The sequence below is a fragment of the Myotis myotis genome, unplaced genomic scaffold (genome assembly GCF_014108235.1).
Source record: "Myotis myotis isolate mMyoMyo1 unplaced genomic scaffold, mMyoMyo1.p scaffold_m19_p_9, whole genome shotgun sequence".
Taxonomy (NCBI): domain Eukaryota; kingdom Metazoa; phylum Chordata; class Mammalia; order Chiroptera; family Vespertilionidae; genus Myotis; species Myotis myotis.
The window spans coordinates 12,255,797-12,281,812 of NW_023416401.1; the positions used below are offsets into that span (position 1 = coordinate 12,255,797).

At 50.3% G+C, this 26,016-nt stretch overlaps 2 protein-coding genes across 3 annotated transcripts in view; one reads left to right on the forward strand and one right to left on the reverse strand.

Annotated features, from left to right (window-relative positions):
• The window catches only part of LOXHD1 (lipoxygenase homology domains 1), a 108,677-nt gene extending 97,784 nt beyond the window's left edge, over window positions 1–10,893 (forward strand). For both annotated transcript variants that reach the window (XM_036323669.1, XM_036323670.1), the window contains 2 exons: window positions 760–918; window positions 10,176–10,893. In XM_036323669.1, the coding sequence (XP_036179562.1) occupies window positions 760–918; window positions 10,176–10,656 (640 nt within the window). In that variant the 3' untranslated portion in view covers window positions 10,657–10,893. The remainder of the gene's footprint in view (window positions 1–759; window positions 919–10,175) is intronic.
• A 10,011-nt stretch (window positions 10,894–20,904) lies between these two features.
• Window positions 20,905–26,016, reverse strand: part of RNF165 (ring finger protein 165) — a 78,142-nt gene continuing 73,030 nt past the window's right edge. The window contains exons 5-8 of the mRNA XM_036323718.1: window positions 24,652–24,756; window positions 24,221–24,316; window positions 22,186–22,292; window positions 20,905–21,642 (exon numbers count right to left, since the gene is read on the reverse strand). Coding sequence (XP_036179611.1) covers window positions 21,525–21,642; window positions 22,186–22,292; window positions 24,221–24,316; window positions 24,652–24,756 — 426 coding nt within the window. The 3' untranslated portion in view covers window positions 20,905–21,524. The remainder of the gene's footprint in view (window positions 21,643–22,185; window positions 22,293–24,220; window positions 24,317–24,651; window positions 24,757–26,016) is intronic.

A 26,016-nucleotide genomic window follows, 5' to 3' on the forward strand; every position in this document is an offset into this window, starting at 1 on the left:
TGGGCATGTGCCCTGACTGGGAATTGAACCACTCTCAACCACTGAGCCATGCTGGCCAGGCGTCCCTCACCTCCTTTCCATTGCATTCCCCTCACTGGACCCAGCCTGCAGCCAAGCCAGCACTCCCCCCAGAAATGTCTGCACCTCCCCACCCCACTCTTCCCATCCCATGGCTTTGCCAATTTGGGTCCACATCAGAGGACACTTCCCTCCTTCTCTCATCCCATCACCTTCTCTGGCCAACACCCAGGGCCCAGGGCCTCACCTGCTCTCAGCTCCATGTGCTGTTGCCTCCACTGGTGCTGGGGCCCGACAGCAGGTAGGACTTTTTAATGGTGGTGATTGTCTTCTTCCAACCTTAGTCTGAACCCCTCAAGGGATGAAGACCTGACATCAGCTCTTGCCATTCTGTTCCTGTTCCTCAGACCAGAGCCTAGAACAGTGATGGTGAACCTATGACATGCGTGTCAGAGGTGACACACGAACTCACTTTTTTGGTTGACTTTTCTTTGTTAAATGGCATTTAAATATATAAAATAAATATCAAAAGTATGTCTTTGTTTTGCTATGGTTGTAAATATCAAAAAATTTCTATATGTGACACGGCACCAGAGTTAAGTTAGGGCTTTTCAAAATGCTACACGCCAAGCTCAAAAGGTTCACCATCACTGGGCTAGAATACAGTTGGTACTCAATAAATGCTTCCTTCTGTCAGTGGGCACGGGTAGCTCTCATTGGCCACATCTTTATGTCCTGCAGGGGGACCACAGACACATTTGAGTTTGACAGCGTCTACTTGGGGGACCTTGCTGCCATCTGCGTGGGCCACCTTGCCAGGGAGGAGCGGTTCATCCCCAAGAGAGAGCTGCTCTGGCACGTGAAGACCATCACCATCACCGAGATGGAGTACGGCAACGTGTAAGTGTGTTCCGCCCGCCCTCGCCCCCTGCAGGAGCCTGAGGCTGGGCCATGGGTAAGACAGCACAGTCAGGGAGGTGTCACCTCATTCAGGAGGCAGGAAGGGAAGAGGCAGGTGTACTGGACCGAATCTATCTGAACCAGAGGCCCACCCCAGGGGCTGGGGACTAGGCCAGATGCCCTTAGGTGCTAAGCCTTTTATCCCATCGATGCTTTGGAAGAACTAACGCTGAGCAAGTCAGACAGTGCCAGACAGCAGAGACATTCCTTCCCCTCCTTCCCATCACTGTATAATGACAAAGAAACACAGCTTTGAAGCCTGCCGCCATCCATGTGGGCAGGGCCCTGGGCCAGAGGCAGCTGGGGTAGCACCATACCCACCTGCCTCCCAGGACCCTCAATAAAGAGCTTTGCCTTCCCCCCACCAGGGCCTTCCTGGGGACCCAGGCATTTTTGGAGGATTAAGAGTCTTAGTTTCCTGGGTAACCATCCACAGTTATCAGTTTGTCTAATTAAAACCACTTGGGAACCACGTTGGAAGCCAGAAAAGAGCCTGAGGCCTGGAAGGCAAGGAAGACACTGCAAAGGAACCAGGGAGGAGGGAGAGAAGCTGAGGGCCATGCTTGCCTCGGGGAGGGTGGGCCTGAGGAGTGAGTGAGAGCCAAGGTCACAGCTTGGGCTGCGGCATCCCCACAAAACTGCTGCTGGCCCCTCAGGACTTGGTGTAGACTTTTGGGGCTGGTCCTGCTCAGCCCACACCTTTCACGGTAAGCACAGCAGACAGAAGCAGACAGATGCAGGCCTGCGGGACCCAGGAAGGCCCCTCAGCTGCAGGCTCCAGCCTTCAGGAGCCCAAGCTCCTCAAACAATGTCTGTCCATGCTCAACCTGCGGCCTGCAGGCCCTGGGCATCAGCCCCCTCTGACAAGCCCCCCGTTTGGGAACTGGCAGGGAAGGGTCTGACCCAGCCGTGGGCAAACTACGGCCCGCGGGCCGGATCCGGCCCGTTTGAAATGAATAAAACTAAAAAAAAAAAAAAAGACCATACCCTTTTATGTAATGATGTTTACTTTGAATTTATATTAGTTCACACAAACACTCCATCCATGCTTTTGTTCCGGCCCTCCGGTCCAGTTTAAGAACCCATTGTGGCCCTCGAGTCAAAAAGTTTGCCCACCCCTGGGACCTCTGGGCTTCTGTCTTACCTGGGTCAGGCTGCCTTACCAAAGTACTTAGGACTGGGCGGCTGCTCCCGTCTGGAGGCCGGAAGTCCGAGGCCAGGGTGCCAGCGTGCCAGCGTGGTTTGGGTTCTGATGAGGCCTCTCCTCCTGACTTGCTGAGTCCTCACTTGGCAGAGAAAGAGAGTGAGCCCTGGTGTCTCTTTCTCTTCTTTTAGGGGCGCTAATCCCATCTTGGGGCCTCCACCCTCATGAACTTACTTAAGCCTCATTATCTCCCAAAGGCCCCATCTTCAAACACCACCACACTGGGGACTTGGGCTTCAGCATGTGAGTTTGAGGGGACACAGTCCAGGCCATCGCAGCTTCCCTTGGGGCTACAATGCTCGTGTTGCTCTGCTAGAGAAGGGCAGCTGGGGAGTAGTAGGTGCTGGCGGAGTCGTGGGGCATGGCTGCTGGGAGCAGCACAGGGAGGACTTGGAGTTGGGGCAGAGGGCCCTGAAGGGTCACTGGCTCACCAGCAAGCCAGGGTCAGCTCAGAGCTCCTCCTGCAGCCAGTGACTGCCTCCCAGCCACAGGGAACACGGCTGCTGCTCTGCTCCTCTGCAAACCCCCAACATAAACACACAAAACGCTGCTTCGTGATACAATAATGAAATAAAATAGTCATCACTGGAGTTAGCTCTAAATGGACACTGTGAATGAGAGGCAGCCAGAGACCTCAGCACCACCCGCACCTTCCGGTCTTGGGAGGAGGGGAAGCAAAGGCCCAGCCCATGAACTTCCCGTCCCACTGTCCTGGGGCTGAGCTGTGGGGTTTCTCATCCAGTGCAAAGAAGCCTCCACTCCCAGGGAAGCCTCCTTTCCTTCACCCTCAAGAGGGTGGCCTTTTGTCCATTTGTCCTCAGGCTGGATGGGGAGGAAGGGATGTGCTCAGGGCAGGGCTCTTCCCAACGGGAAGAGGGTGCTGGGTATCCAGACCCCCAGATGTCAGAGCTACCGTGGGTCAGCTGGGAGGCCTCAGGCAATAACCCATCAGCTCTCTGTGCCTCAGCCTCTTCTGGGAGGCGAGCTGATGCTCTCTAGAGTCAGGAGGTAGGGAAGGATGCAGGGTGCAACCTGGGGCTCTCAGAAGTCCGGCTCCAGCCCAGGGCCTGTGCAGGTCTCAGGCCTGTGTTGCTGCTGGAAGACAGCCTTTCACCCCCAGAAATGTCACTCCATCCAGAAGGGGGACCGTGCAGGCATGTTTAGTCATTGTGATGATTGGCCTGCCACTGGTCTAGCATGTCCTGGCTTGCTGCCATTATAAAAGCCACTACCTAGCCCTGATGTGCTTCCACAGTTCCTTCCCAACCACCACATCCACCGTAATATTTGGTTTCCCATGAATTGCGCATAAATTTAATCTCAAGCTCTTATGAACACGATCATGTCAAATTTCCATCTCCCAACCTTTCCCAGTTCTGGCTCCTCTGAGGCAACATGCGTTCCTTTTGACCAGCTTTTCTCTGTCAGGATTCCGGAGGAAGGACACACAGAGAGGCTTGTGTTTCTTTTTTTCAAGACCAGAAACAGCTTCATTCTCCTATCCCAATATCATATGTAATGCATAGTCATTGTAAAAATTCAAATAACACAAAGAAAGTGTGTAAAAGAAAGTAAGATTCCCCAAAGCCCTACCCATCCGAGGAGGCCATCATGAGCCTTTGGTGACCGGTTGGTTCTTTCTGGCATTTTCCTAACATCTCCCAGACACACTGTTCCCGGAAGTGTGATCCTAGTCCACACGTTTTTTCGTGTATTCAGTTACCTTTGTGTTTGCTATTCTCTGCTCTTGCCTTTACTCTTACTGATGACTACTTCCAGTGGGAACAGCCTGGCTCGCGTCCTTCCCCAGCTAGTCTTGACCCCACAAAGCCCTGAGGTCCCGCGGCTTGGTGAGCTTACAATTGTGTCTATTAGAAAACATCTCCTGATAGCTACACCAGGGAAGAGTTTTCAGCCATTAAAAATTATGAATTAAATATGTACCAGATGACTTGGAGCAAGTCCCAGGAAGGACTGTTGACCGAGGAAAGCAAGATATGGAAAAACACATATTGCCTAATGCCATTTTGTACATGGAACACGGATGTCCTGAGTGTGTGTGTGTGTGTGTGTGTGTGTGTGTGTGGGCAGGGTTGGTGAAATGGAGGGGAATTGGGCAAGATCCACTTGCCATTGTGACGGGTTATCTGAGGTGACCGTGGGATGCTGACATGGAAATGAGGGAGAGAGAAGGAGCTACCGCCAAGCAAAAAGGAAAAGAAAAGGAGTGAATTTAGAAAAACATGCATATGATCACACGATCTGTGCGTTTATATATAATCATGTATATTAGTGAGCATATGCATAAAGAAATACATTTTAAAGGAATTTTCAAACAAAGAATGCAAGTGTCTCCCCCACTAAGAAAGTGCACTTCTTAACAACAATCCAGATTTTTCCAGATAAACTGGGGGAGGACAGAACTCTGAGCAGAATAAGGATGTCCTGCGAAGTATCTGTCAATAGCGGGCCCTTCAGCGGCCAGGCAGGCTGGCTGGGGGCCCCGGTTCTGTGTCACCTTGAGCAGTGACTTCTCTTCCCAAAGCCTTGGTTTCCCTCCTGTGAAATGAGGGGATGATGCCTACAACTCAGGGCTGTTGTGGGAGTTAATGAGATGCAAGAATGCAAAACCCTGGCATTTAGTAAGTTTGCAGAAAACCAAGTCTTTTTGCTGTTCTGGATTTTCATCTAAAATGGGTTTGATTTTCGCCCTAACCGGGTGGCTCAGTTGGCTGCAGCATCGTTCCGGACACCAAAAGGTGAGAGTTTGATTCCCAGTCCGAACACAATACCTAGGTTGCAGGTTCGATCCCAGGTTGAGGCGTGTATGGGTGGGAAGCAAATGATCAATGTTTCTCTCTCTCTCTCTCTCTCTCTCTCTCTCTCTCTCTCTCTCCCTCTCTCCCACTCAAACCAATAAAAAGTATTAAAAATAAATAAATAAAAATTAATAAGAAAATAAGAGTTAACCTAAAATAATAATAATAATAATAAAAAGTAGTAGTTTGGAGTGGGAAGAATCCATAGCAGTTCAATTGAAGCCTCTAGCATTGCCAATGGGAAAATCAAGGTCTGGGTAGGGGTCTGACCTGCCCAAGGTCACACAGGTGGCAGTGCTGAGGCAGACTCCAGCCCCCCTTACACCTATGCACTGTTTTTCTGCTGTGCCCTCTGACTTCCTTCTTGGTAATCATTGGATTCATTGCCAAAACTGGGGAGCTGTGGGGTTGGAACGGCATTAGGGAGGGGACTTTTTGGTCTAAGAAGTTGCTCTTGGCCCTGAACTTGCTTCTAATTATGGTGGCTTCTTCAATGGGGGACTTTCTCTGAACCCAAGAACCTTGCAGCCAAGAGCATGTACACACACAAACACACACACACACACACACACACACACACACACACACACTTCAACTCAGCCAACTGTGAAGGATTTGGGAGCACACTCTATAGCCATGATTCCACTTGGCTTTGGCTGGAGTAGTCACTCCGAACCCTGCAACTGCCTCTGACAGTGACATCGGGTGAAACATTCATTCCCTTTGAGGGAGGGAGGGGCTCAGCATGGCTGGCGTGGAGTGAGCTTAGAGGAGAAGAGCAGGTGACTGCCGGGAGCCGGTCCATGCTTGCTGTTTCAAGGGACCTGGCATATATGGCATACTGTTCTTAATATGTTTGCTCACCTTCTTGGCACTATGTGTTTTAACCAAGGTCTCTGAGAAAGGTTGTTTCCCCAGGTAGGGATTTTCCCCTGAAGTTAGGGAGGGAATAAAACCTCCCTAGTGCCAGGTGGGTAATTAATCACTTTAACTACGAACAATCATGCTTAAGCTACATAATCTTTACTCCCTGGAATGGAGATAAGAAACGCCCTAACCTTTGTAATAGAGATTGATAAGATTGAATCAACTGGTATAAATACAGATGTAATAAGACAGTAAGACACAGAACTTAGAATACGGAACCAAGAGAGACGGGACCTAGGCACAGAACCTACACAGAACGTTCTCTAGAGACAGAAGAACTTTACTGGAGAGAACATGGCAAAAGATCCTGGACAGAAACTGGCCTCAGAACCTAGAGACAGAACCTAGTAAGGGAACATGGCTACAGAACCTGGCTGGAGAACCTAGCGAGGGAACATGACTACAGAACCTGGCTGGGGAACCTAGCAAGAGAACATGGACACAGAACCTGGCTGGAGATCCAAACCAGAACCTCTCTGGAGATCCAGACCAGAACTTGGCTGGAGATCCTGGCTAGAGATCCTGGCTAGGCTGCTGATCAACTGAACTCCGTCTCCGTGTCATTCCTTCTTCGCCGACTCCGTCCACACCTTTGGGGACCCCTGGACTTGCTGGGGTTGGACCCCGGCATCTGGCGCCCGAACAGGGACACCTAGGTAAGCACCCCGCACTCGGGACGGATAGGACTCCACCGTAGGAAGAGGGTGGATAGTCTTCGCCGACTCCGTCCACACCTTTGGGAACTCCTGAAACAGGATTCCCCTAGGTAAGACCCCCCCATTGAGAACCCCCACACTCGGGACGGATAGGACTCCACCAGGGTACTGCAGACCCCCCTATAGAGGATAAGTAGGGTAAGAAGGTGGATAGTACAGAACTTAGATTGAGAAGATGTGCCATACTGAGTCCAAAGAAAGAAGACTCTGTATTGATTCTTAGATTGAGAAGATGTGCCATACTGAGTCCAAAGAAATAAGACTCTGTATTGATCTTTAGATTAAGAAGATGTGCCATACTGAGTCTAAAGAAAAAAGACTCTGTATTGATCTTTTAACACATATGCTTGCTAGCAGAGGAATTAAGGTTACTCCCAGTCAGACAGAACGTTTTATACAAGAAGTATGTCCATGCTTTTCTGAGGAAGGAAAGGTAAATGTAATGGCATGGGAGAAGGTAGGCCCAAGGAGCCTTATCCTTAACTCCACTGCAGCCTTTCCACCCTGGGAAAGTGCAGGATTGGCAAGCTCTCCCTGGGGTGATAGATCAGGACTCAGGTAATAGCGGGAAGCGCCAATCCTACTCTTAAAATGGATACAAGAGAGCATTTCGGGGTTTTCTTTTTAATGCCTGCTTTTAAAAAATAAAAAAGGGGGAATTTGCCGGGAGCCGGTCCATGCTTGCTGTTTCAAGGGACCTGGCATATATGGCATACTGTTCTTAATATGTTTGCTCACCTTCTTGGCACTATGTGTTTTAACCAAGGTCTCTGAGAAAGGTTGTTTCCCCAGGTAGGGATTTTCCCCTGAAGTTAGGGAGGGAATAAAACCTCCCTAGTGCCAGGTGGGTAATTAATCACTTTAACTACGAACAATCATGCTTAAGCTACATAATCTTTACTCCCTGGAATGGAGATAAGAAACGCCCTAACCTTTGTAATAGAGATTGATAAGATTGAATCAACTGGTATAAATACAGATGTAATAAGACAGTAAGACACAGAACTTAGAATACGGAACCAAGAGAGACGGGACCTAGGCACAGAACCTACACAGAACGTTCTCTAGAGACAGAAGAACTTTACTGGAGAGAACATGGCAAAAGATCCTGGACAGAAACTGGCCTCAGAACCTAGAGACAGAACCTAGTAAGGGAACATGGCTACAGAACCTGGCTGGAGAACCTAGCAAGGGAACATGACTACAGAACCTGGCTGGGGAACCTAGCAAGAGAACATGGACACAGAACCTGGCTGGAGATCCAAACCAGAACCTCTCTGGAGATCCAGACCAGAACTTGGCTGGAGATCCTGGCTAGAGATCCTGGCTAGGCTGCTGATCAACTGAACTCCGTCTCCGTGTCATTCCTTCTTCGCCGACTCCATCCACACCTTTGGGGACCCCTGGACTTGCTGGGGTTGGACCCCGGCATCCCGGCAAATTCCCCCTTTTTTATTTTTTAAAAGCAGGCATTAAAAAGAAAACCCCGAAATGCTCTCTTGTATCCATTTTAAGAGTAGGATTGGCGCTTCCCGCTATTACCTGAGTCCTGATCTATCACCCCAGGGAGAGCTTGCCAATCCTGCACTTTCCCAGGGTGGAAAGGCTGCAGTGGAGTTAAGGATAAGGCTCCTTGGGCCTACCTTCTCCCATGCCATTACATTTACCTTTCCTTCCTCAGAAAAGCATGGACATACTTCTTGTATAAAACGTTCTGTCTGACTGGGAGTAACCTTAATTCCTCTGCTAGCAAGCATATGTGTTAAAAGATCAATACAGAGTCTTTTTTCTTTAGACTCAGTATGGCACATCTTCTTAATCTAAAGATCAATACAGAGTCTTCTTTCTTTGGACTCAGTATGGCACATCTTCTCAATCTAAGAATCAATACAGAGTCTTCTTTCTTTGGACTCAGTATGGCACATCTTCTCAATCTAAGTTCTGTACTATCCACCTTCTTACCCTACTTATCCTCTATAGGGGGGTCTGCAGTACCCTGGTGGAGTCCTATCCGTCCCGAGTGTGGGGGTTCTCAATGGGGGGGTCTTACCTAGGGGAATCCTGTTTCAGGAGTTCCCAAAGGTGTGGACGGAGTCGGCGAAGACTATCCACCCTCTTCCTACGGTGGAGTCCTATCCGTCCCGAGTGCGGGGTGCTTACCTAGGTGTCCCTGTTCGGGCGCCAGATGCCGGGGTCCAACCCCAGCAAGTCCAGGGGTCCCCAAAGGTGTGGACGGAGTCGGCGAAGATGGAATGACGTGGGGACAGCGTTCAGTTGATCAGCAGCCTAGCCAGGATCTCCAGCCAAGTTCTGGTCTGGATCTCCAGAGAGGTTCTGCTTAGGATCTCCAGCCAGGTTCTGTGTCCACGTTCTCTTGCTAGGTTCTCCAGCCAGGTTCTGTAGCCATGTTCCCTCGCTAGGTTCTCCAGCCAGGTTCAGTCACCAGGTTCTAGTCAGGTTCTCTTGCCAATTTCTGTAGTCAGGTTCAGTCCAGGATCTTTTGCCATGTTCTCTCCAGCGAAGTTCTGTGTTCTAAGTTCTGTGTTCTAAGTTCTGTGTTCTAAGTTCTGACTCTTGCTGTCTTATTACATCTGTATTTATACCAGTTGATTCAATCCTATCAATCTCTATTACAAAGGTTAGGGCGTTAAGTCTTATCTTCATTCCAGGGAGTAAAGATTATGTAGCTTAAGCATGATTGTTCGTAGTTAAAGTGATTAATTACCCACCTGGCACTAGTTAAGAGGTTTTATTCCCTCCCTAACTTCAGGGGAAAATCCCTACCTGGGGAAACAACCTTTCTCAGAGACCTTGGTTAAAACACATAGTGCCAAGAAGGTGAGCAAACATATTAAGAACAGTATGCCATATATGCCAGGTCCTTTGAAACAGCAAGGATGGACCGGCTCCCGGCGTGGAGTGAGCTTAGAGGAGAAGAGCAGGTGACGGGTAGGGAAGGTCAACAGTGGGAGGAGGGTCAGATCAAGAGGGTCTTGCAGGCCTTTGAAAGGTGGTGATTTTTGCAAAACCTGGGAAGCCACTGGGGGCTTCTGAGCAGAGGAATGGCATCCTTGGGCTTATGTCTCCATGGGGTCACTGGGCTGCTGTGTAGAAAACTGACCGTGGGGAATGAGAAGCAGGGAGACGGGCGGGGAGACTGATGTGTCCAGGCGGCAGGCAGTGGTGACTTGGACCAACGGACAGCCGGGCAGAGAGTGAACCCTGTCTACTTTTCCAGGTGGGCTGGTTCTGGTTCTATGTTACAGAGCAGCTCATTGGGACTGGCTGGTGGGTCAGATAGGGTGTGAGGGGAAACATAAAAGGAGAATAAAAAATTTAAAAAAAAGACAGCTGGATGGGTGGCGAGCACTCTGGATGTTAAGATAAACAAGACTCAATCCTCATGCTTTAATGCAGACATTTCCGGCCCAGTATCCTGTCCCTTGGGAAGGAGACATCTATGGAGGAACAGGGGTCCCGGGAGGGTGTGGGCCGGGCTGGTGTCTGCTGAGCTCCCCCTCCCGCCCACAGGTACTTCTTTAACTGCGACACCCTCATCCCCCTGAAAAGGAAGAGGAAGTACTTCAAGGTATTCGAAGTCACCAAGACGACCGAGAGCTTTGCCAGCAAGGTCCAGAGCCTGGTGCCGGTCAAGTACGAGGTCATCGTGACGACGGGCTACGAGCCCGGAGCGGGCACGGACGCCAACGTCTTCGTGACCATCTTCGGCTCGAACGGGGACACGGGCAAGCGGGAGCTGAAGCGGAAAATGCGCAACCTCTTCGAGCGGGGCAGCACCGACCACTTCTTCCTGGAGACGCTGGACCTGGGCGAGCTGCGCAAGGTGCGCGTGGAGCACGACAGCAGCGGCTACTACTCGGGCTGGCTGGTGGACAAGGTGGAGGTCACCAACACCAGCTCGGGCGTGGCCACCATCTTCAGCTGCGGCCGGTGGCTGGACAAGAAGCGGGGAGACGGGCTCACCTGGCGAGACCTCTTCCCTTCTGTCTGAGGGGCTGGAGGCCTTCCTTCCAGCTTCTCACCCAGCTGCTCCCAACCACACCGTCCTATCCCTCACCGTGGCTTCCGGCAGACTTTCCCCGAAGCCCCCTGGAGCTGGGACTGGGGCCCAGAAGGTGACATGTGCCTCTGTGGGCCAGAACATCGGGGTCCTTCAGGGGACACGCTGGGTGACTTCTTGGGGGGGCCCTGCCCCTCCCAAGTCTCTGGAACCTACAGGAACCATCAACATGCGTCCCAAGCCGTGGCTGCACGAAAATAACTCTGCATTTTCTTTTCCAATAATAGCGGCGGCCAGGCTGACACTGCTGGGGGTGCAGATGGGAAACTGGGCTTCACCCAGGGGACAGAAGTGGGGAAGAAGATGGTGTATTTTAATTTAAAAACTAATTAACACTTTCCCCTAAAAAAGCTGGGCTAATTAAATGATTACCAACCACACCCCACCAAGAATGCACCTTGGCATCTGCTCGCTGAAAATGGGCCCTTTTCCCGGTTTCAATAAACCCCGTGCAAATGGAGAGAACCATCAGGAGGAGGCATTTTTCCCGGCGGGTTGGGGGGCGGGGCGGGGCGGGCGGCGATTTATGAGCCTGTGAAAGGTCCGTGATTCTTTCCATCACTTCCCAGAGAGCCATTGCCAAGTGCCCGCTGGCTGCCCTGGGCTGTGATAGCACAGCTGAGGCCTGAGCAGAAGGGGATGGGGGTCGGAGCCTGGAACAGCCTGTCGCTGCTGCATTCCGCCGGGAGGGGAGCAGGGAGGGGCCTCGGGTTATTTAGCACCTACTGCCTGGGGCTCTGTGTGGGCAATGTGGACTGAGAGCTGCCTTCCAGGGGGTCGTGACCTTGAAGAGGCAGCAGGAGAGCTGCACACTCATGTACACGTGCTCCCTCCCCCCAACACACACTCCCTGACTGACAGTCACAAAGGGGCTGGACATCACACAGCAAGAGTGCAGCGGAACTGAGTGCCCCACTTCTGATTTTCCTACAGTCCGATAGGAGGGCACCCCAGCAATGGTTTCCGCTGCCCTGCTGCCCTCCCTGTGCCCTCCCCCACACAGGTATAAATTCTTAGCAAGGCTAACTGGCTCTGAGGAAGGTTCCGGGAAGTCTAGGGGCTCTGGAGAGCAGCCAGGTTGAAAGCACAGGCTGATAGGCAGGCCCCAGCTGCATCTCTCACCTGCTGGGAGAGCTTGGGCCTGTTATGTCCTCTCTCAGGTCTCAGTTTCCTTATCTGTGAAATGGGGAGAATGATAGTACTTACCTGGTAGGCTATTATGAGGGCTAAATGAGTTAATATGCAGTTCGGTTTAACCCAGCACTTGCTCTGAGGAGTGAGTCTGTGTCCTTAGTGTTAAACAAGCAGGACTCCAGAGGGCTGTGCTGGGCTGGGGAGAAGTAGCCGTTAAACAGCTTTATTGTGCCTTTTTCTGTGAGCTGGTTCCTCCTCTGTCTCAGGCAAGCCTCACAACTCTTCTGGACTCTCTTTGGTTGTAAAAAGTCCACCAACCACTGTAAGTCACAAAGTCCATCTCAATTCTGTCATTGGAATCCCTGGCTCCAATATAAATTCCAAAATGTCACGAGTAGACCCCTGGGTGCACTATGGGCGTCTCTTTCTGGACTGGCAGGTGTTTGGACCCTTCCTCTCACTTCACTTGTGTGGGTTCTTTCTCAGTCCCGTCCCCCCCTCCACTCTGTCTCCTTATTTCAGATCTGAGCCCCCGCCCCCCACCCAGCTGGTTCCCAAGTTCCTGGCACCTGGGCCATTTCCATCGCAGGCAAGTTGCCCACAGCTCCACGCCCAGCGATGCCGCACACTGTCCGCTGCTGTGCCGCTGCTGGGGCTGCTCCCTCTGCTTGCCGCTCCTCACCACCCATCGCCCCCCACCGACAGCTGCTGCCCTTGGCTGAAAGGTCTTCCCTATAAGGATGGCTTCTGAGTGACAGGTTTTAGATCAGCTCGTTTTTCCTCACGGGATTTAGAGACAAGTCTACATGAAAGACTATTTGGAAAGAACCTTGATTGTATTGCTTTCGAGTAACTGCTAACCAAGTATTTCCAAATAAGTGTCTCCAGGGGTCTACATCAAAGAAAAGAGTAAAACTCGTTTGCAATTAGCACGAGCTATTTACATACAAACTGTTGCATCGCAGTCTAAAAAGCACTATTACTCTTAAGTAGGTTAAACAAAAGCCTGCCGTTATTATTTCCTCAGCTCCAGCTGAGCAACCCTTTCCTCCCAACATTTTGAAAGAAGTCAACTCAGCCAGTTCAGATACGTTATGAATCTGATGAGGTGGGGTCACACCGGTGAGGTCAGAAGCACTGTGGGTGCCCCTCTTCCGATGGACCCCTGTGCTGTGTGTCCATCTTAAATGGCACCCGCATTACTCCCAGCCCCTTGGCAGAGCAGAGCAGAGCAGAGCATGGCACCGGCGGGCACCCAAATGCCCTGAGCGAGGACAAGGTGAGGGGCTTCAGGAACAGGTGGGATGTTCGGCCTCAGAAAAGGGGAAGGAGGTTTGGGACAGATGGGCCTTGAGAGTGAATGTCCTTTAAAGGGGGAAAGAGCTCGTTAGCCCTAATTTAATGGGAAGGGTGGGTAGTGGCACCTGGCTGGTGGGGGAGGTGGTGTTGATTATGAGCCACAGGGAAGATGGGTTTGCACTCCCAGCCTAGAGGTCTCAATATGGCCTGGGGCGAGGTGAGATCGTGTGTGTGTGTGTGTGTGTGTGTGTGTGTGTGTGTGTGTGTGTGTGTGTGTGATGGTTAATTTTATGTGTCACTTTGGCCCCTGGGAGCCCAGGTTAAACATTATTTCTAGGTGTGTCTGTGAGAGTGTTTCCAGGTGAGAATAGCATTTGAATCAGTGGACTCGGTGAAGTGGATCACCCTCCCTGACCTGGGCGTGGGAGTGGGGGAGCCACATCTCATCCACTGAGGCCTGAATAGAAGAAAATGGAGGGGAAGGGAGACTGTCCGCCTTCCGCCTGCCTGCTTGCATGGGACACCGGTCTTCTTCTGCCCTTGCACTGAGACTTACACCATCAGCTCTCCCGGTCCTGAGGCTTTCAGACTCAAACGGAATGGCAGCACCGGCTTTCCTGGGCCCCAGCTGGCAGACAACAGCTCGTGGGACTCTTCCGCCTCCATAATCACAGGAGCTAATTCTTTCTCCTGATAAATCTCCAGATATACAGAGATATCTTATCCGCCTCTCTATCCATCCATCCATCCATCCATCCATCCATCCATCCATCCATCCATCCATTCATCCATCATTCATCTATCTATCTATCTATCTATCTATCTATCTATCTATCTACCTCCCTACCTATCTACTTACCTACCTATCATCTCCTATTGGTTCTGTTTCCCTGAGAGTCCTGACTAATACAGACAGATGTTCTTCCTCCTAAACCTCCTGAGGATCTTCATGGTGATGAGAGTCATGGCCCGCATGGAGGATGAGCCTGCATGTTTTCTGAGAAGTCCCTTTCCTCCAGGGCACTGCAATGGAAAGTGCCAGAAGGGAGTAGCGACTAGGAAGGGTACATTTGCCCATGTAAAAGGGTAGGACAAAATCCAAGGAAAGAGAACCATTTCCCCAAAAATTGCTCAGGCCCTAGGGGAACCTCTGCTGTGTAAACAGAGGTTACCTAGACAAGGATAATGAAGGAGGTGGCGTCTGTAAATAAAGACCTGTGGCCTGTGGAAACCGGAAGGAGCCTAGTCTACCTGTCCACATTTTACAGCTGGAAACCGGGGAAGGGCAGTATCTTTCCCATCCACATGCAGGTGAGCGAGGGGGCCAGGACTCGTGAGCCCTGATTCGTGGATCGAGAGACATAGCTGGAAAATGAGGAAAGCAACAGACAGCATCTGGGGTCATCTTACTTGAACAAAAACGAGGGATTTAAACATTCATTAACCTAATGTGAACTATGGACTTTAGTTAATAATAATGTATGGATGTTGGCTCATCAATTGTAACCATGTACCACACTAAGGCAAGATGTGAGTAATAGAAGTAACTGGGGGGTGGTGGAGAAGAGACTGTATCAGAACTCTGGACGTTTTGCTCAGTTTTCTGTAAGCCCAAAACCGCTCTAAAAAGTGAAGCCTGTTACTTTTACAAATGGTTCCTTAATATGGGTTCTATTTGCAGTTGATGAAAGAAAGCCACCCTCCGGTCCACTGACCCACACACGGAGACCAGGCTCTAGGTGCTGAGTGTTGAATTGGGCTCTTCCAAAGGATAAGAAATCCATGCCAAACATCGAAATCACATTCCTTCTCCCCCACAGGGAAACGGGGGTGCCCTCCAAGGCAAAACACAAGAGGTTACGTTTGAGGATTGATCAAGAGTGGGAACTTTCCCCTTTAAAAACCATAACCCAAAGTTTAGGAAACAGGTTAATTAGATGTTTGGTTCACAGCATGGAACAGATTCTTTGAAAGATAAAGAGGTTGAAGAAAAGAATGCATGAGGCAAGGAGAGGAAGGAGGAGGTGGAGGAGGAAGCAGAGGGAGAAGAAATGGGAGGGGAGGACGGGAAAGGGAAGCAGGTGAGAGGGAGGGAGGAGGAGGAATGGATGTGGGGAAACAAACATACCTGCAGGGCCTCCGATAATGGACAGAGACCAGGTCTGTGAGAGGCTTTCTCCAGACACACCCAGGTCTGCACAGAAATAAGCACCCTGCACCAATGAGGTGTAGTTAGCAATGCAGGTCATTTTTATTAGTTATAAATAAAGTACAAAAAATCCACCAAAAGTGAATCTAAGCATTTACACGATTCCTAATGTCTCCGCCTTTTCATTGATGCACTATTGCTTTAATATTCATAATAAATATTCTTCTAGCTTTCTGCTATAAAATAGTCTATGTAGCAAAATGTTGCACAGCACAACAGAACAGAACAGCAGGAGGATTACAAAAAAGGACAATCAACACTGAAGATAATCCTTTCACTTACCAGGGGCAACCAAATTACCCCCTGGAGGGCCCGGTGAGGCTGGCTCCACAGCTGAGAAATGAGCTGCAGCCAAGGCCAGGGGTGGGGCTGGGGGGGGGGGGAGGCTGCGGTGAGGAGTGGGGGGCACAGGCCAGCCAGGGCAAACGGCCCCTTCCCACTCTGACCCTGCAGAGCAGCGTAAGGCATGTCCATCCAGGAGCCTTGCCAAGAGGGCAGTGTCTGCCAGGCCCAGCAGTGGTGGTCTGCGCCCGGTGGGGGACTCCACAGGCCCTCTCCAAGGAAAGCAGGAGAACAAGGCTCCAGGGCGGAGGCAGAAAGAGAAGCTGGCAGGCAGCAGGCAGGAAGCCCAGGGAACGAGACCCATAGTCCAGCCGGAGCGAAGTTGGGGCTTAGGGACCATGCACGGCCCAGATACTTCTCCAAGCCTGGCCAGGCAGTGTGGCGAATTGGGCATCCACTTCCTTCCCCATCAGCACCATCCCAGGGGGCCTCACGTGGAGGGTGGGCTGCTCCATTAGGCAAAGGCAGTGATGTCAAGAGGCAAGAGGCAAGATGGGCTGGAAAGGAGGGGAAGGAGAAGAGGAGGGAAGAGGCAGACATGCGGGAGGCACAGGAGTGGATCTCCCACTCCGGGCCAGGCTTCTTCTGGGGGCACGGACCTCCTCTCTCCTTTAGCTCAAAGGCATCTCAGCTCACAGCTGTGCCAGGCTTTGAGGCCACCTCTTCCCCAAACCCTCCCCTAGCACTCCTCCTGGGGCGGTGAGACTGGAGCCCACCCCCATCCACAGCAGCGCCCCTGCCCACAGCCCCCTGGAGCAATGGCAGAGAGTAAAGAGGAGACACTAGGGAGGAGGAACCATGAGTCTAAAATCTGCGCCCCAATCTGTTGTCAAGGGTGATGCCTCAACAATAAAGTCTCTAAGAGATGCTAGGATGGGGTGCCAATTCTAAACACCATAGTTTGGGGCTCACCCCATCCCCGTAACTAACAAGACATGGATTTCAGCTCACTTTCCAAGTGACCGCCAAGCCTTGTGAAAGCACTTGCCCCGTATCCAGTGTCCTGCCTCCCCGTCACTCCAGGACGCTGCACATAAAAGGGCAGAAACCCTCTGGATAGCTCCTCTGAGCAAATCCACTGGGCACATTCTCTGTCTGCTCTGTTCCGTCCTTCCTTTCTTCTCTCCTGAGAGGGTGACTTAACACAGCACGGTAGTCTCCCACCGGATCCGTGTCATTCTCTCTGAGGCCCAGGGACCCTGGAGACCCTCCAGCTCACCTCCAGCCCCCTGCCCCCAAACCCAGAAAACTGAGACACAGAGAGGCCAAGGGATTTGTTCAAGGTCACAGAGAAGGTTACAATAGAGCTGGTCTGAAAACCCGAGCCTCCTAATCTCCAGGCCAGGGTTCATTCTAATAAACCAGGCTCCTGCTGGTCATGTCCAAAGGGAACATTCTGGAACCAGAGGGATTTGTAGCCCAGGTAGAGATAATGACCTCCAGTGCCCCCAGAGCTTCCTCAGAAGAGGGAGGCAGGGTGGGCTGAGGCGTGGGAAGGGCAAGGGAAGAAGGGCAGACAGGTTAGTGATGAGGAGTCAGGGGGACAAGGGTAGCACGTGAAAGGATTATCCCAGTCTGCTGACAAGTGCAAATTATATTAATATATGTGCTAAATACAGTCACTATATTGGAGTTTTTCACTAGATCACAGCATACAGAATCAAAGGTTTGCATTTCATATGGAATGTATCCAAAGAGGCCAGCACCACAGTAGGACAGCTTGCAATCACACACCCTGATATTTGGACGAAATAAAGTTCGCGGAATTTTATTTAAAATTTTTTTTTTGTATTCGTAGTTGTTTGTCATCGTACCAATGCATGCAAAGCATTCCACTCCCAGAAACAACGGCAAAATGAGGTAATAGGAGTAATAAAAAAAATTAGTATCCTTTCTAAATAAATAAATTATAATTAAAAATGCAAAACAACTATAAAAATAATTAAATAAGAACCCACGATATCTACAAGTTAGTCATAAATTATGATTGTTAAATATAAGGCATTTAAACTCACAAAACCCTGTAAACTAGCAACGTGCCATGTTTTTTGTTTTTTGTTTTTCGTTTTTGTTTTTCTATCAGCTGAAATCGCTCTAGCATTTGCTCTACGCGCGCGCAGGAGATGAAACACGAGGGTGGGGGGCGACCTGACAGACGTTGCTACAGCCCCACGCGGGGAGTGTGTGTCCCGCCGGCCGGCGGGGGGGTTTGGGGGATTTCTTCAGGGAAAAAAAAAAATCTGGTGCTTTTTCTTCACCATTGAAAAAACTGTGCTTGTTCATTAGGCGTAAAGGGTTAATAATACTTGCACGGAGGCTGGGAACATTTGCAGAAGAGGAGCTAGGGTCCCGCCACAGGTGGTAGGCGAGGGCTGCAGGGCCCAAGGGGGTCCCGGCAAGTGGAGGAGCCCCATGGCCCATCCTCTGTCCGCACAGGCCAGGCTGTGGTGTTGGTTTCGAGATGGGTGTCCTCGGTGGACCCACTGTGGCCAGGGCTGTGCTGTGGCCAGGAGGCCCAACTTGATCCTGGGGCAGCTCTTGCCCCAGAAGGCACTCATGCGTCTCAGTCTAGAAAGGGTCTGAGTCCCTTGAGTTGAGCAGAAGGAGGAGGGCAGGGGGTCTCCTCCTGGAGGTGGTGGGTGTGAGATGCTGATGCCTGAGCCTGCCTCTTCTCCACTTTTCCTGGCTCCTGGACCAAGGGGGACGGGGCCTCGAGGGAGGAGAAGCACAGACACCCTGTCCTCCCTTGTTGGCCAGACAGCTGCCCTGATCAAGGAGCTCGGAGGTGCCTGGGACCCTGTCACCTCCTGTGCCCACCTGCAGGGTAAGAGGGCCCCAAAGAGATGAGGGGACAGAGGCTTTAGGCTCTATCCCCAAAGCTAGTGCTGACCTTTCCCCTCCAGGTGATCCCCACCCACCCCAGGCAATGCCTAAAGTTAGCCTGGGGCACTCGGGAGCCTGCAGACAACTGGGAGGGGAAGGAGACTACATCCCACTCTCAGCCTCTGAAACAGACATCGGTGCCCACAGCAAGTCATTTCAACAGCTCAGTTGGCACACAGCTCTAATGACTTGAATGGTGTATTAATGTCAGGGAGGACCAGAGAATGTGAGTGTTGGAAGGAAATTTAGCAAGCATCTAATCCCACCTCCTCGTGTGGCAGCAGAGGAAACTGAGGCCCAGAGGGAGGAAGGCCGGTTCCTAGCACTACCCACTTTGTCAGTGAAGAGCCAAGAAGGAACCAGGACTCCAGCTCTCACTCCATCTGGTCTTCCCACTGACTCCCTCTACCTACTGGCCTTTCAAACTGGCCTTAGAGAGAATAAGAGCCCAAGACTATGAGGGGAGTGACCTTCCCTAGACCACCCTGGCTACCTGGGGGTCAAAGCAGGGTGGAGAGAATTCCCAGCTTCCAGGGGGAACTAGTAACTAGCTTTCCCCAAAATTCTGCCTCGGAAGTACTTTCCACTTTGTCGGGGTCTCCACCTTTAGCCTTGGAGACACTGTTCACACACTGGAATCAGTGAAGGGGACAAGGTCATGCTCATTGCCATTAACCCAGAATCAGACTATTCACCATTTTTGCACTATTCTTTGTGTCTTAGCTCCTCAGCTACAGTGTAAGCTCCCAGAGGAGCTCATCATCGTCTTTGCTATCGCCTGTCCCAACACCTGCACTGGCAGGCGCTCAGGAAAGATGGCTTAGCCTGCGGAACATCCCTGTGCAACCTCCCACCAAAAGCCACCTCCCCTACTCTGCCTGTAGGTGTCCAGAGTAGCCATCCCTCCACCTGACAGTTCCCATTGTGCTGGAAGGTTCCACCTCAAGCCAAAATCTGCCTCCCAGTCATTTTTACCCATTGGTCCTGGTTTTACCCTTTGTAGCAGCAATGCAGACTCAATTTCCTTAACCTTGTGGAATTCCTTCATATATGTGATAAATATCCTGGACCCCCTAGTCTTCTCTTATTGATATGAGGGCATTGAGACTTGAGTGGGGGGGGTGGGCCTTTGGGGGCAGTGCAAATGAGGGGGAGGAGGAGGGGAGGGGTAAAGGAAGAGGGCAGAATCCCAGCTGAGCTGGGGGTTTCCTCTTATAGATAAAGAAAGTTGGGTTGGGATTGGTGGATTTGGTGGAATTTGGTAGATTTTCCCATCTCCATCCCTCTGTTCTCCCATGTCTCTGCTCTCCTTGAGGTTCAGAAAAACTGTGGGGTGGTGCAGAAAGACACACGATATGGTGTCACCTGGGACTTCAGGTCTGCCTCTCCTACCGCCCCCATCCCTACACCCCAAGGAGGTTCCCAAGAGAGAGCGCCAATGTGTGGGCAGATAGTATTAATCCTCACAACAGCTAGGTGAGGTAGAGAAGTGGAAATGGAGATGCACTGTTGTTCTCCCCACTCTAAGGAGAAGGAAACTGAGGCACAGAGAAAGAAAGGGGCTTGCTCAACGTTATCAAAGAGTCAGAGAAAGAGCCAGAGGCTAGGGACACAGTGCCTCCCAAACCCAGCCAGCAGGGTCTCAGCCCAGGACCTTCTCCAAGGGTCTCCATCAAGATTTGAGCCATCCCTAAGGAAGGTCAAAGTTCTCCTCAAGGTCCACAGTATTTGGCCTCAGCCCTTGAGTGCTAGCTGAGAGCACTTTGGCCAGGACCAAGTATCCATCACCTATGCTATCTTAGCTTCATCATCTGGTTAATTTTTTGCATAGGGAGGCAGTGGCCAAATTGCCTCTTTGTGACAGGGCATACGCAGGCTGAAAGGAAGAAGTTGGCCTGGTCAGGGGTATCCTGGCTCTGAGGAACCTGGTGGCTACTTTAGTTGAAGGCTGGCCCCTCCCTGGTTCAGTGTGGAACCGGGGGGATGGCTGGAGCTCAGTGGATGGGCTCTGGAGCCGGGGATCCCTCCTTCAAGACAGAATTCTTCTCTTACCTACTCAACCTCTGCCTTCCCAGCTCCACCTGAGCCCCTCGAAGGCCCAGCTAAGACCCCCATCTGCTCCTTCTCCAGTCCTCCCCGTTCCCAGGTGGCCCCTTCCATGCTCCATGCATTGTAAACATGAGAAAAAACAAAGCAAAGGGGAAAACCAGAATGGAAAACAAAACAAGGACACCCCCATCCCCCTCCCCGCTTCCCAACCTGGGTGAAAAAAATTATCCTTTTTCATCGTAAACAGGATTTGGCTTTTTTTTTTTTTTTTTCATTTCTGATTCCTTTTCCCATTTCTCTCTTAAAGATGGGAAGATTTGGGCTGTCGTTGGTTGCTTCGGTCAGGCACCAAAACAAGAAACTCAATGAGAAATATTTGGTGCGAATTCGGTAATAGCGACATGTCCACCACAAGATGACTAGAGCACCACACACAACATTTTTCTTAAGCTAACATGCTCTGGCTGCCATCCACAGAAATAGCTAGAGACCCCTACATGGTTTCTACGTGGTCGAGAGGTATATATACAATCCTTCAGAGGGCAGGATTGAGGGGCCGGTCTATCAGCTAGGACCTTCAGGATCACGTCTAGATTCTCAGCAGCATGGGCCCCCCCTTCCCACCCCTGCTCTGGGCACGGCCAGCTCCCTCCCTTCCGCGCAGCAAGGCAGATGGGGACAGTCACCATTCTGGATGGGTGGGTCCTCCCCCACCCTTCCTTTCCCTTGGACACGGATACCACCAACTCCTCTTTCCACAAAATGTGCTTGCAGGCTTTTCCTCTACGTCAAATGGCTCAGAAGGCAAAGTTTGGCTGCAAGGGCTATGGCCGTGGGGGGACCTGGTGAAGGAAAATGGGGCATCCATTGGCTAATTCCTTCCTCAGCTGTCAGCTCCCAGTTGTGTCTCAATGTCCACCCGGCAGATGGGGCATTTCTTGCTCATGGCGAGCCACTGGTCCACGCAGAGTTGGTGAAAAAGGTGCATACAGGGTAGGCGCCTGGAAGAGAGGGGGAGAGTCAGAGGAATGGCTGAGGGGAAGAACCCCAAGGCTGTGCCAGGAGTTGAGGGATAACGGCTACTCAAGCGACCAGGAGACTCACACCCAGGGCTCCTGGGGGACAGGCCAAAGAGGGTCATGGGAGCTCTGCCATGGAGTGAGGCTGTGGCTGGGATGGGAAATCATGACAGGAAGGAGAACCCCCAAATTCTCCTTCTGCATGCAGCCTTTCAGTGTAGCCTGAAACAAAGCCATGGCTTTGTCTTAGACCCATCCTGGCCGAATATCAGGTTGTTCTCTGAAACTTAGCATCTATAAGTCCATACCCATAGGCACCACACATCTAGAATGTTCCACACCCCATCATCCTAGAACAACCATGAAACACACTTGGCGCACGCTCGCGTGCGCGCATACACACACACACACACTCACTCGTTCACACTCACACACACAAGCAAGCTCCACCCGACACACAGCACATGACTGATTACCAATACCCACGAGGAAAAGGAGATGGAATCCAAGAGGCTCGCCTCCTACCTCACATCTTCTCCATCCTCCAGCATAGACAGACAAATTGTGCATTTCTCATCAGTGTCTGACTCCTCCCCCTCTTCCTTCTTGCCCTTGCCATTCTGGGGTCTTCTCTGGGAGAAACAAAGGAGGAGCATGTTATCTAGAGAAGACTCACCTGGTGGTCTTGGCCCTTGCAGGCTCTTCCCCCACCTCCCTCCTCCAATGAGGCAGTCTCTTTTTAAGCTCCTAAGTTATATCCAGACTTCTATGCTCTTCCCAGGCCCTCCTCCCTGCCTAATCTCCACCCCTCCTCCTTGCTGCAGAATATAGAGGGTTAAAGCCAAATGAACTTTATTATCGTTGTTCCAGACAATTCATGTCCCAGGCATAAACTTTACACTGCCCTAGGAGCATAGAGTTTGGAAAGGAATTGGATACCAATGAATCAATCCTTTGCAAAATGTTGGCTGTGCATAAACAGCTCCACCTTTTCTGCTTTCCCTTATCCTGTTTACTCTTCCTTACACCCTTTCCAACCTAGATCCCTGTCTCCAGCCTTCTCCTCCACTTTCAGGTCCAGCATGCTTCATTCATCCATCCATCCATGCATTCATTCATTTAGTTTTCCTTCCTTCCTCCCTTCCTTCCTCCCTCCCTGACTCCTCCCCCCCTCCTTCTGTTCCTTCCTTCCTTCCTTCCTTCCTTCCTTCCTTCCTTCCTTCCTTCCTTCCTCCCTCTCTCCCTTTCTTCCTTCCTTTATTCCTTCTACTTACAAATGTCTATTGTGAGGAGCTGAAGATGGGCTCTGGCTTAACCACAATGAGTATGTTCCTGCTCTAAGATTCTCAATGCTTGTCAAGCTTTTAATTCTTAGATTTTTAAATTTTTATTTATTTGTCATCATATCAGACTATATTTTTAGAGCAGTTTTAATTTACATAAAAATTGAACAGAAAATATAGTGTGTTCCCACTTCCCTCTGCCTCTCAACATATGCAGTTTGCCCTATTATTTGCATCTCGCCTTAGTGTGATGCATTTGTTGCAACTGATGAACCAATAGTGATACACAACTATTAACTGAAGTCTTCTGGTTTACATTAGGGTTTACTCTTTATGTTAAATAGCCTTTTGTGTTTTGACAAATGCATATTGTCATGTGTCCACCATTACATACAAAATAGTGTCACTGCCTTAAAAATAGGTGATTCCCCTGTGAATCACCTATTCATTCTTTCCTCCCTCTCCTGAGGCCCCTGGCAATAACTGATCTTTTTATTGTCTCTGGTTTTGCCTTTTCCGGAATGGTATGTAGTTGGAATCATACAGTATGCAGCCTTTTTATGCTGGCTTCTTCCACTTTGTAATATGCATTTCCAGTCCTTCGTGTCTTTTTATGGCTTAATAGTTCATTTCATTTCTTGTTATCGTGAAATAATATTCCATTGTATGAATGAACTACAGTTTGTCCATTCACTTATTGAGGGACATCTTAGTTGCTTTTAAATTTTTCAATTTAATCTAAAAATTTTTAAACTTAGATTCCTGGCAACAATTCTGGAGAATCTACCTCTGTAGGCTTAGGGTAGAGCCTGTGAATATGTGGCTTTAAAAGCTCCACAGATGATCTTGATGCTCAATGAGAATTGGAAATGCTGCTCTGAAGCCTTAGTTGCCCATTTGTCTACATGTGAGACTGGAGTTGGGATTCTTTTCTAAGACAAGTCTTAGCCTTCTGTGTAGGCACTCCCCTTGCTCACCCCACTCAGATACTAACATTTTCCCTGTACACCTTCCTAATATACCAACTCACAAGTCCACATGCACACACATACCCAACCTCCTCCCTTTTTAATGAGAGGCACCATATCCCCTCCTAGTTACACCTGACAGAGGCAAAGGAGAAAACCTGGGAAGGTATTGCTGCTTCAGAGCATCTGATCAGAGCAAATCCTTCTAGATTTTGGACTGTGCACCTCTGTGGACAACCAGGCCAAAGTCAACCTATATCCTCCCCACCCTCACCCCTACTATACATGCTGGCCTGCTGGCTGACTCACCTTCTTGTACTTGTGGGGGAAGGTGAACCTCTCAATGGTGTTCTGTACAGCTCCTCGAGTCACATTTCCCAACCTGTCCTCAAGCTGCAGCAGCTCCTGCAAAGAGAAAAGTGTGGATGTGTGCACTCATGTGCAAAGGCACATGTACACATGTGATGAGAAGGAGAGGCACTGACAGATGTTAGCAGGAAGCATTCACACAGCCATTCAGAAGAACTTGTCTGAAAGAACAAAATATCTTTGCTTGCTCTCATTTTCTTTCTCTTCGTCTCAACCCCAAGGCTCCTCCTGCCCCACTCACTCCCTACCCACCAGTAGGGGAAAAGGACAGAGGACACGATAAATGGCAGTGATGAATGATAATAGCTTCTCCACCAACCCCACTGGAGCCAAGCTGGCCAGAGGAGTCCCAGACAGAGGGGCAGGCGTACCTCATAGCTCTCCCGCACAGCAGAGATGTGTCTGCTGGGGTTCAGTCCCTGGAGAGCAAGGAAGTGAAGCTGAGGGTAAGGGTAGTTTCGGATTTCATGGACAACCTGTTGGGGAGAAAAGGCCTCAGATAGGATTCAAGCCTTCATGATCCTAGTGCCCAACTCCTCCTCCCATAACCGCCAATCTGCATACCCTGAGAAACTGTGGCAGAAGTGTCCTTTTTCCTGCTCCTGGTCTCCCTCATCCCTACAAGAACCAAGCCTCTGCTGGGCCAGCCCCAGAACGAATAACAAAATCAATAGGTAACACCTGGCCTGATGGGGCATTTATTTCATGCCAGATACTGTTCTAAGCCCTTCGGATAGTTAACTAATTTAATGATCTCATCGGATTTGTAATGAGGATGCAATTACCATCCCCATTTTACTGATAGGGTAAATGAGACTCGGGCACATTTAGTAAGTGACCCAACTTATGCAACCAAGCGGCAGAACCACCATTTCAAACCCAGGCAGTTGTGGGGAAGTGGGGGCAGAGTCAATTCCCTCCCCCTTGACTCCACATTGTCTGACCCAGGTGGGGCAAGTGAGGGCACAACATTTAAGGGGGCATTGTGATCGAGACAAATAATATCTTATTGCAACATTTTTAAAAAAATCAAAATTAATATAAAATATCTGTAATGAACAAAATGTCAAACTTTTCAATACAGAGAGGATCTGCCCCTGTACTTGTTTGGTGCTGCCTCACTCACCTGGCCCGACCCAGGTGTGAGTCAGAGGACCAGGTGTCCAGCATACTAGTAGTTCCTCGTCTTAGTCACTGCATGGCCCTGGCCTGCTACTTAACCTCTCTATGCCTCGGTTTGCTAATCTGTAAAATAGGGTTATTACCTCTTCTTGTGGAGTTATCAAGAGGCTTAAATAATTCATTTAAATTGCTTAGAACAGTGCCTGGTATGCAGTAAGTGCTCAATAAGTGTTAGCTTTTATTCTCAGTAAATGGTGCTTTTTAACAGGAACCATAGGACCTCAGGGCTGAAAGACTGCTGAGATAACTGGCCCATGCCCCTCATTTTACAGATAAGGAGACTGAGGTGCTCAGTGGTTAAAGGCAGAGGCAAGGACTGGCAGGCTGGAATTGTGCTTCGGGGCAGCAACGCGAAGAAGCTGCCTGGGAATAAGAAGATTTTCAGTCCTTTGCCACATTATTATTGTTGTTGTTAGTTTAATGAAACATCTTCACCTTCATTCCGTGCAGCTTGCAATGCCCCCAAACGGAACCTGATCCTTTTGCAGACTCAGCACCCTGCAGTGAAGAGAAGCCCAGCCCCTGCAGGAAGCTGACTGGATCCGCAGCCAGGC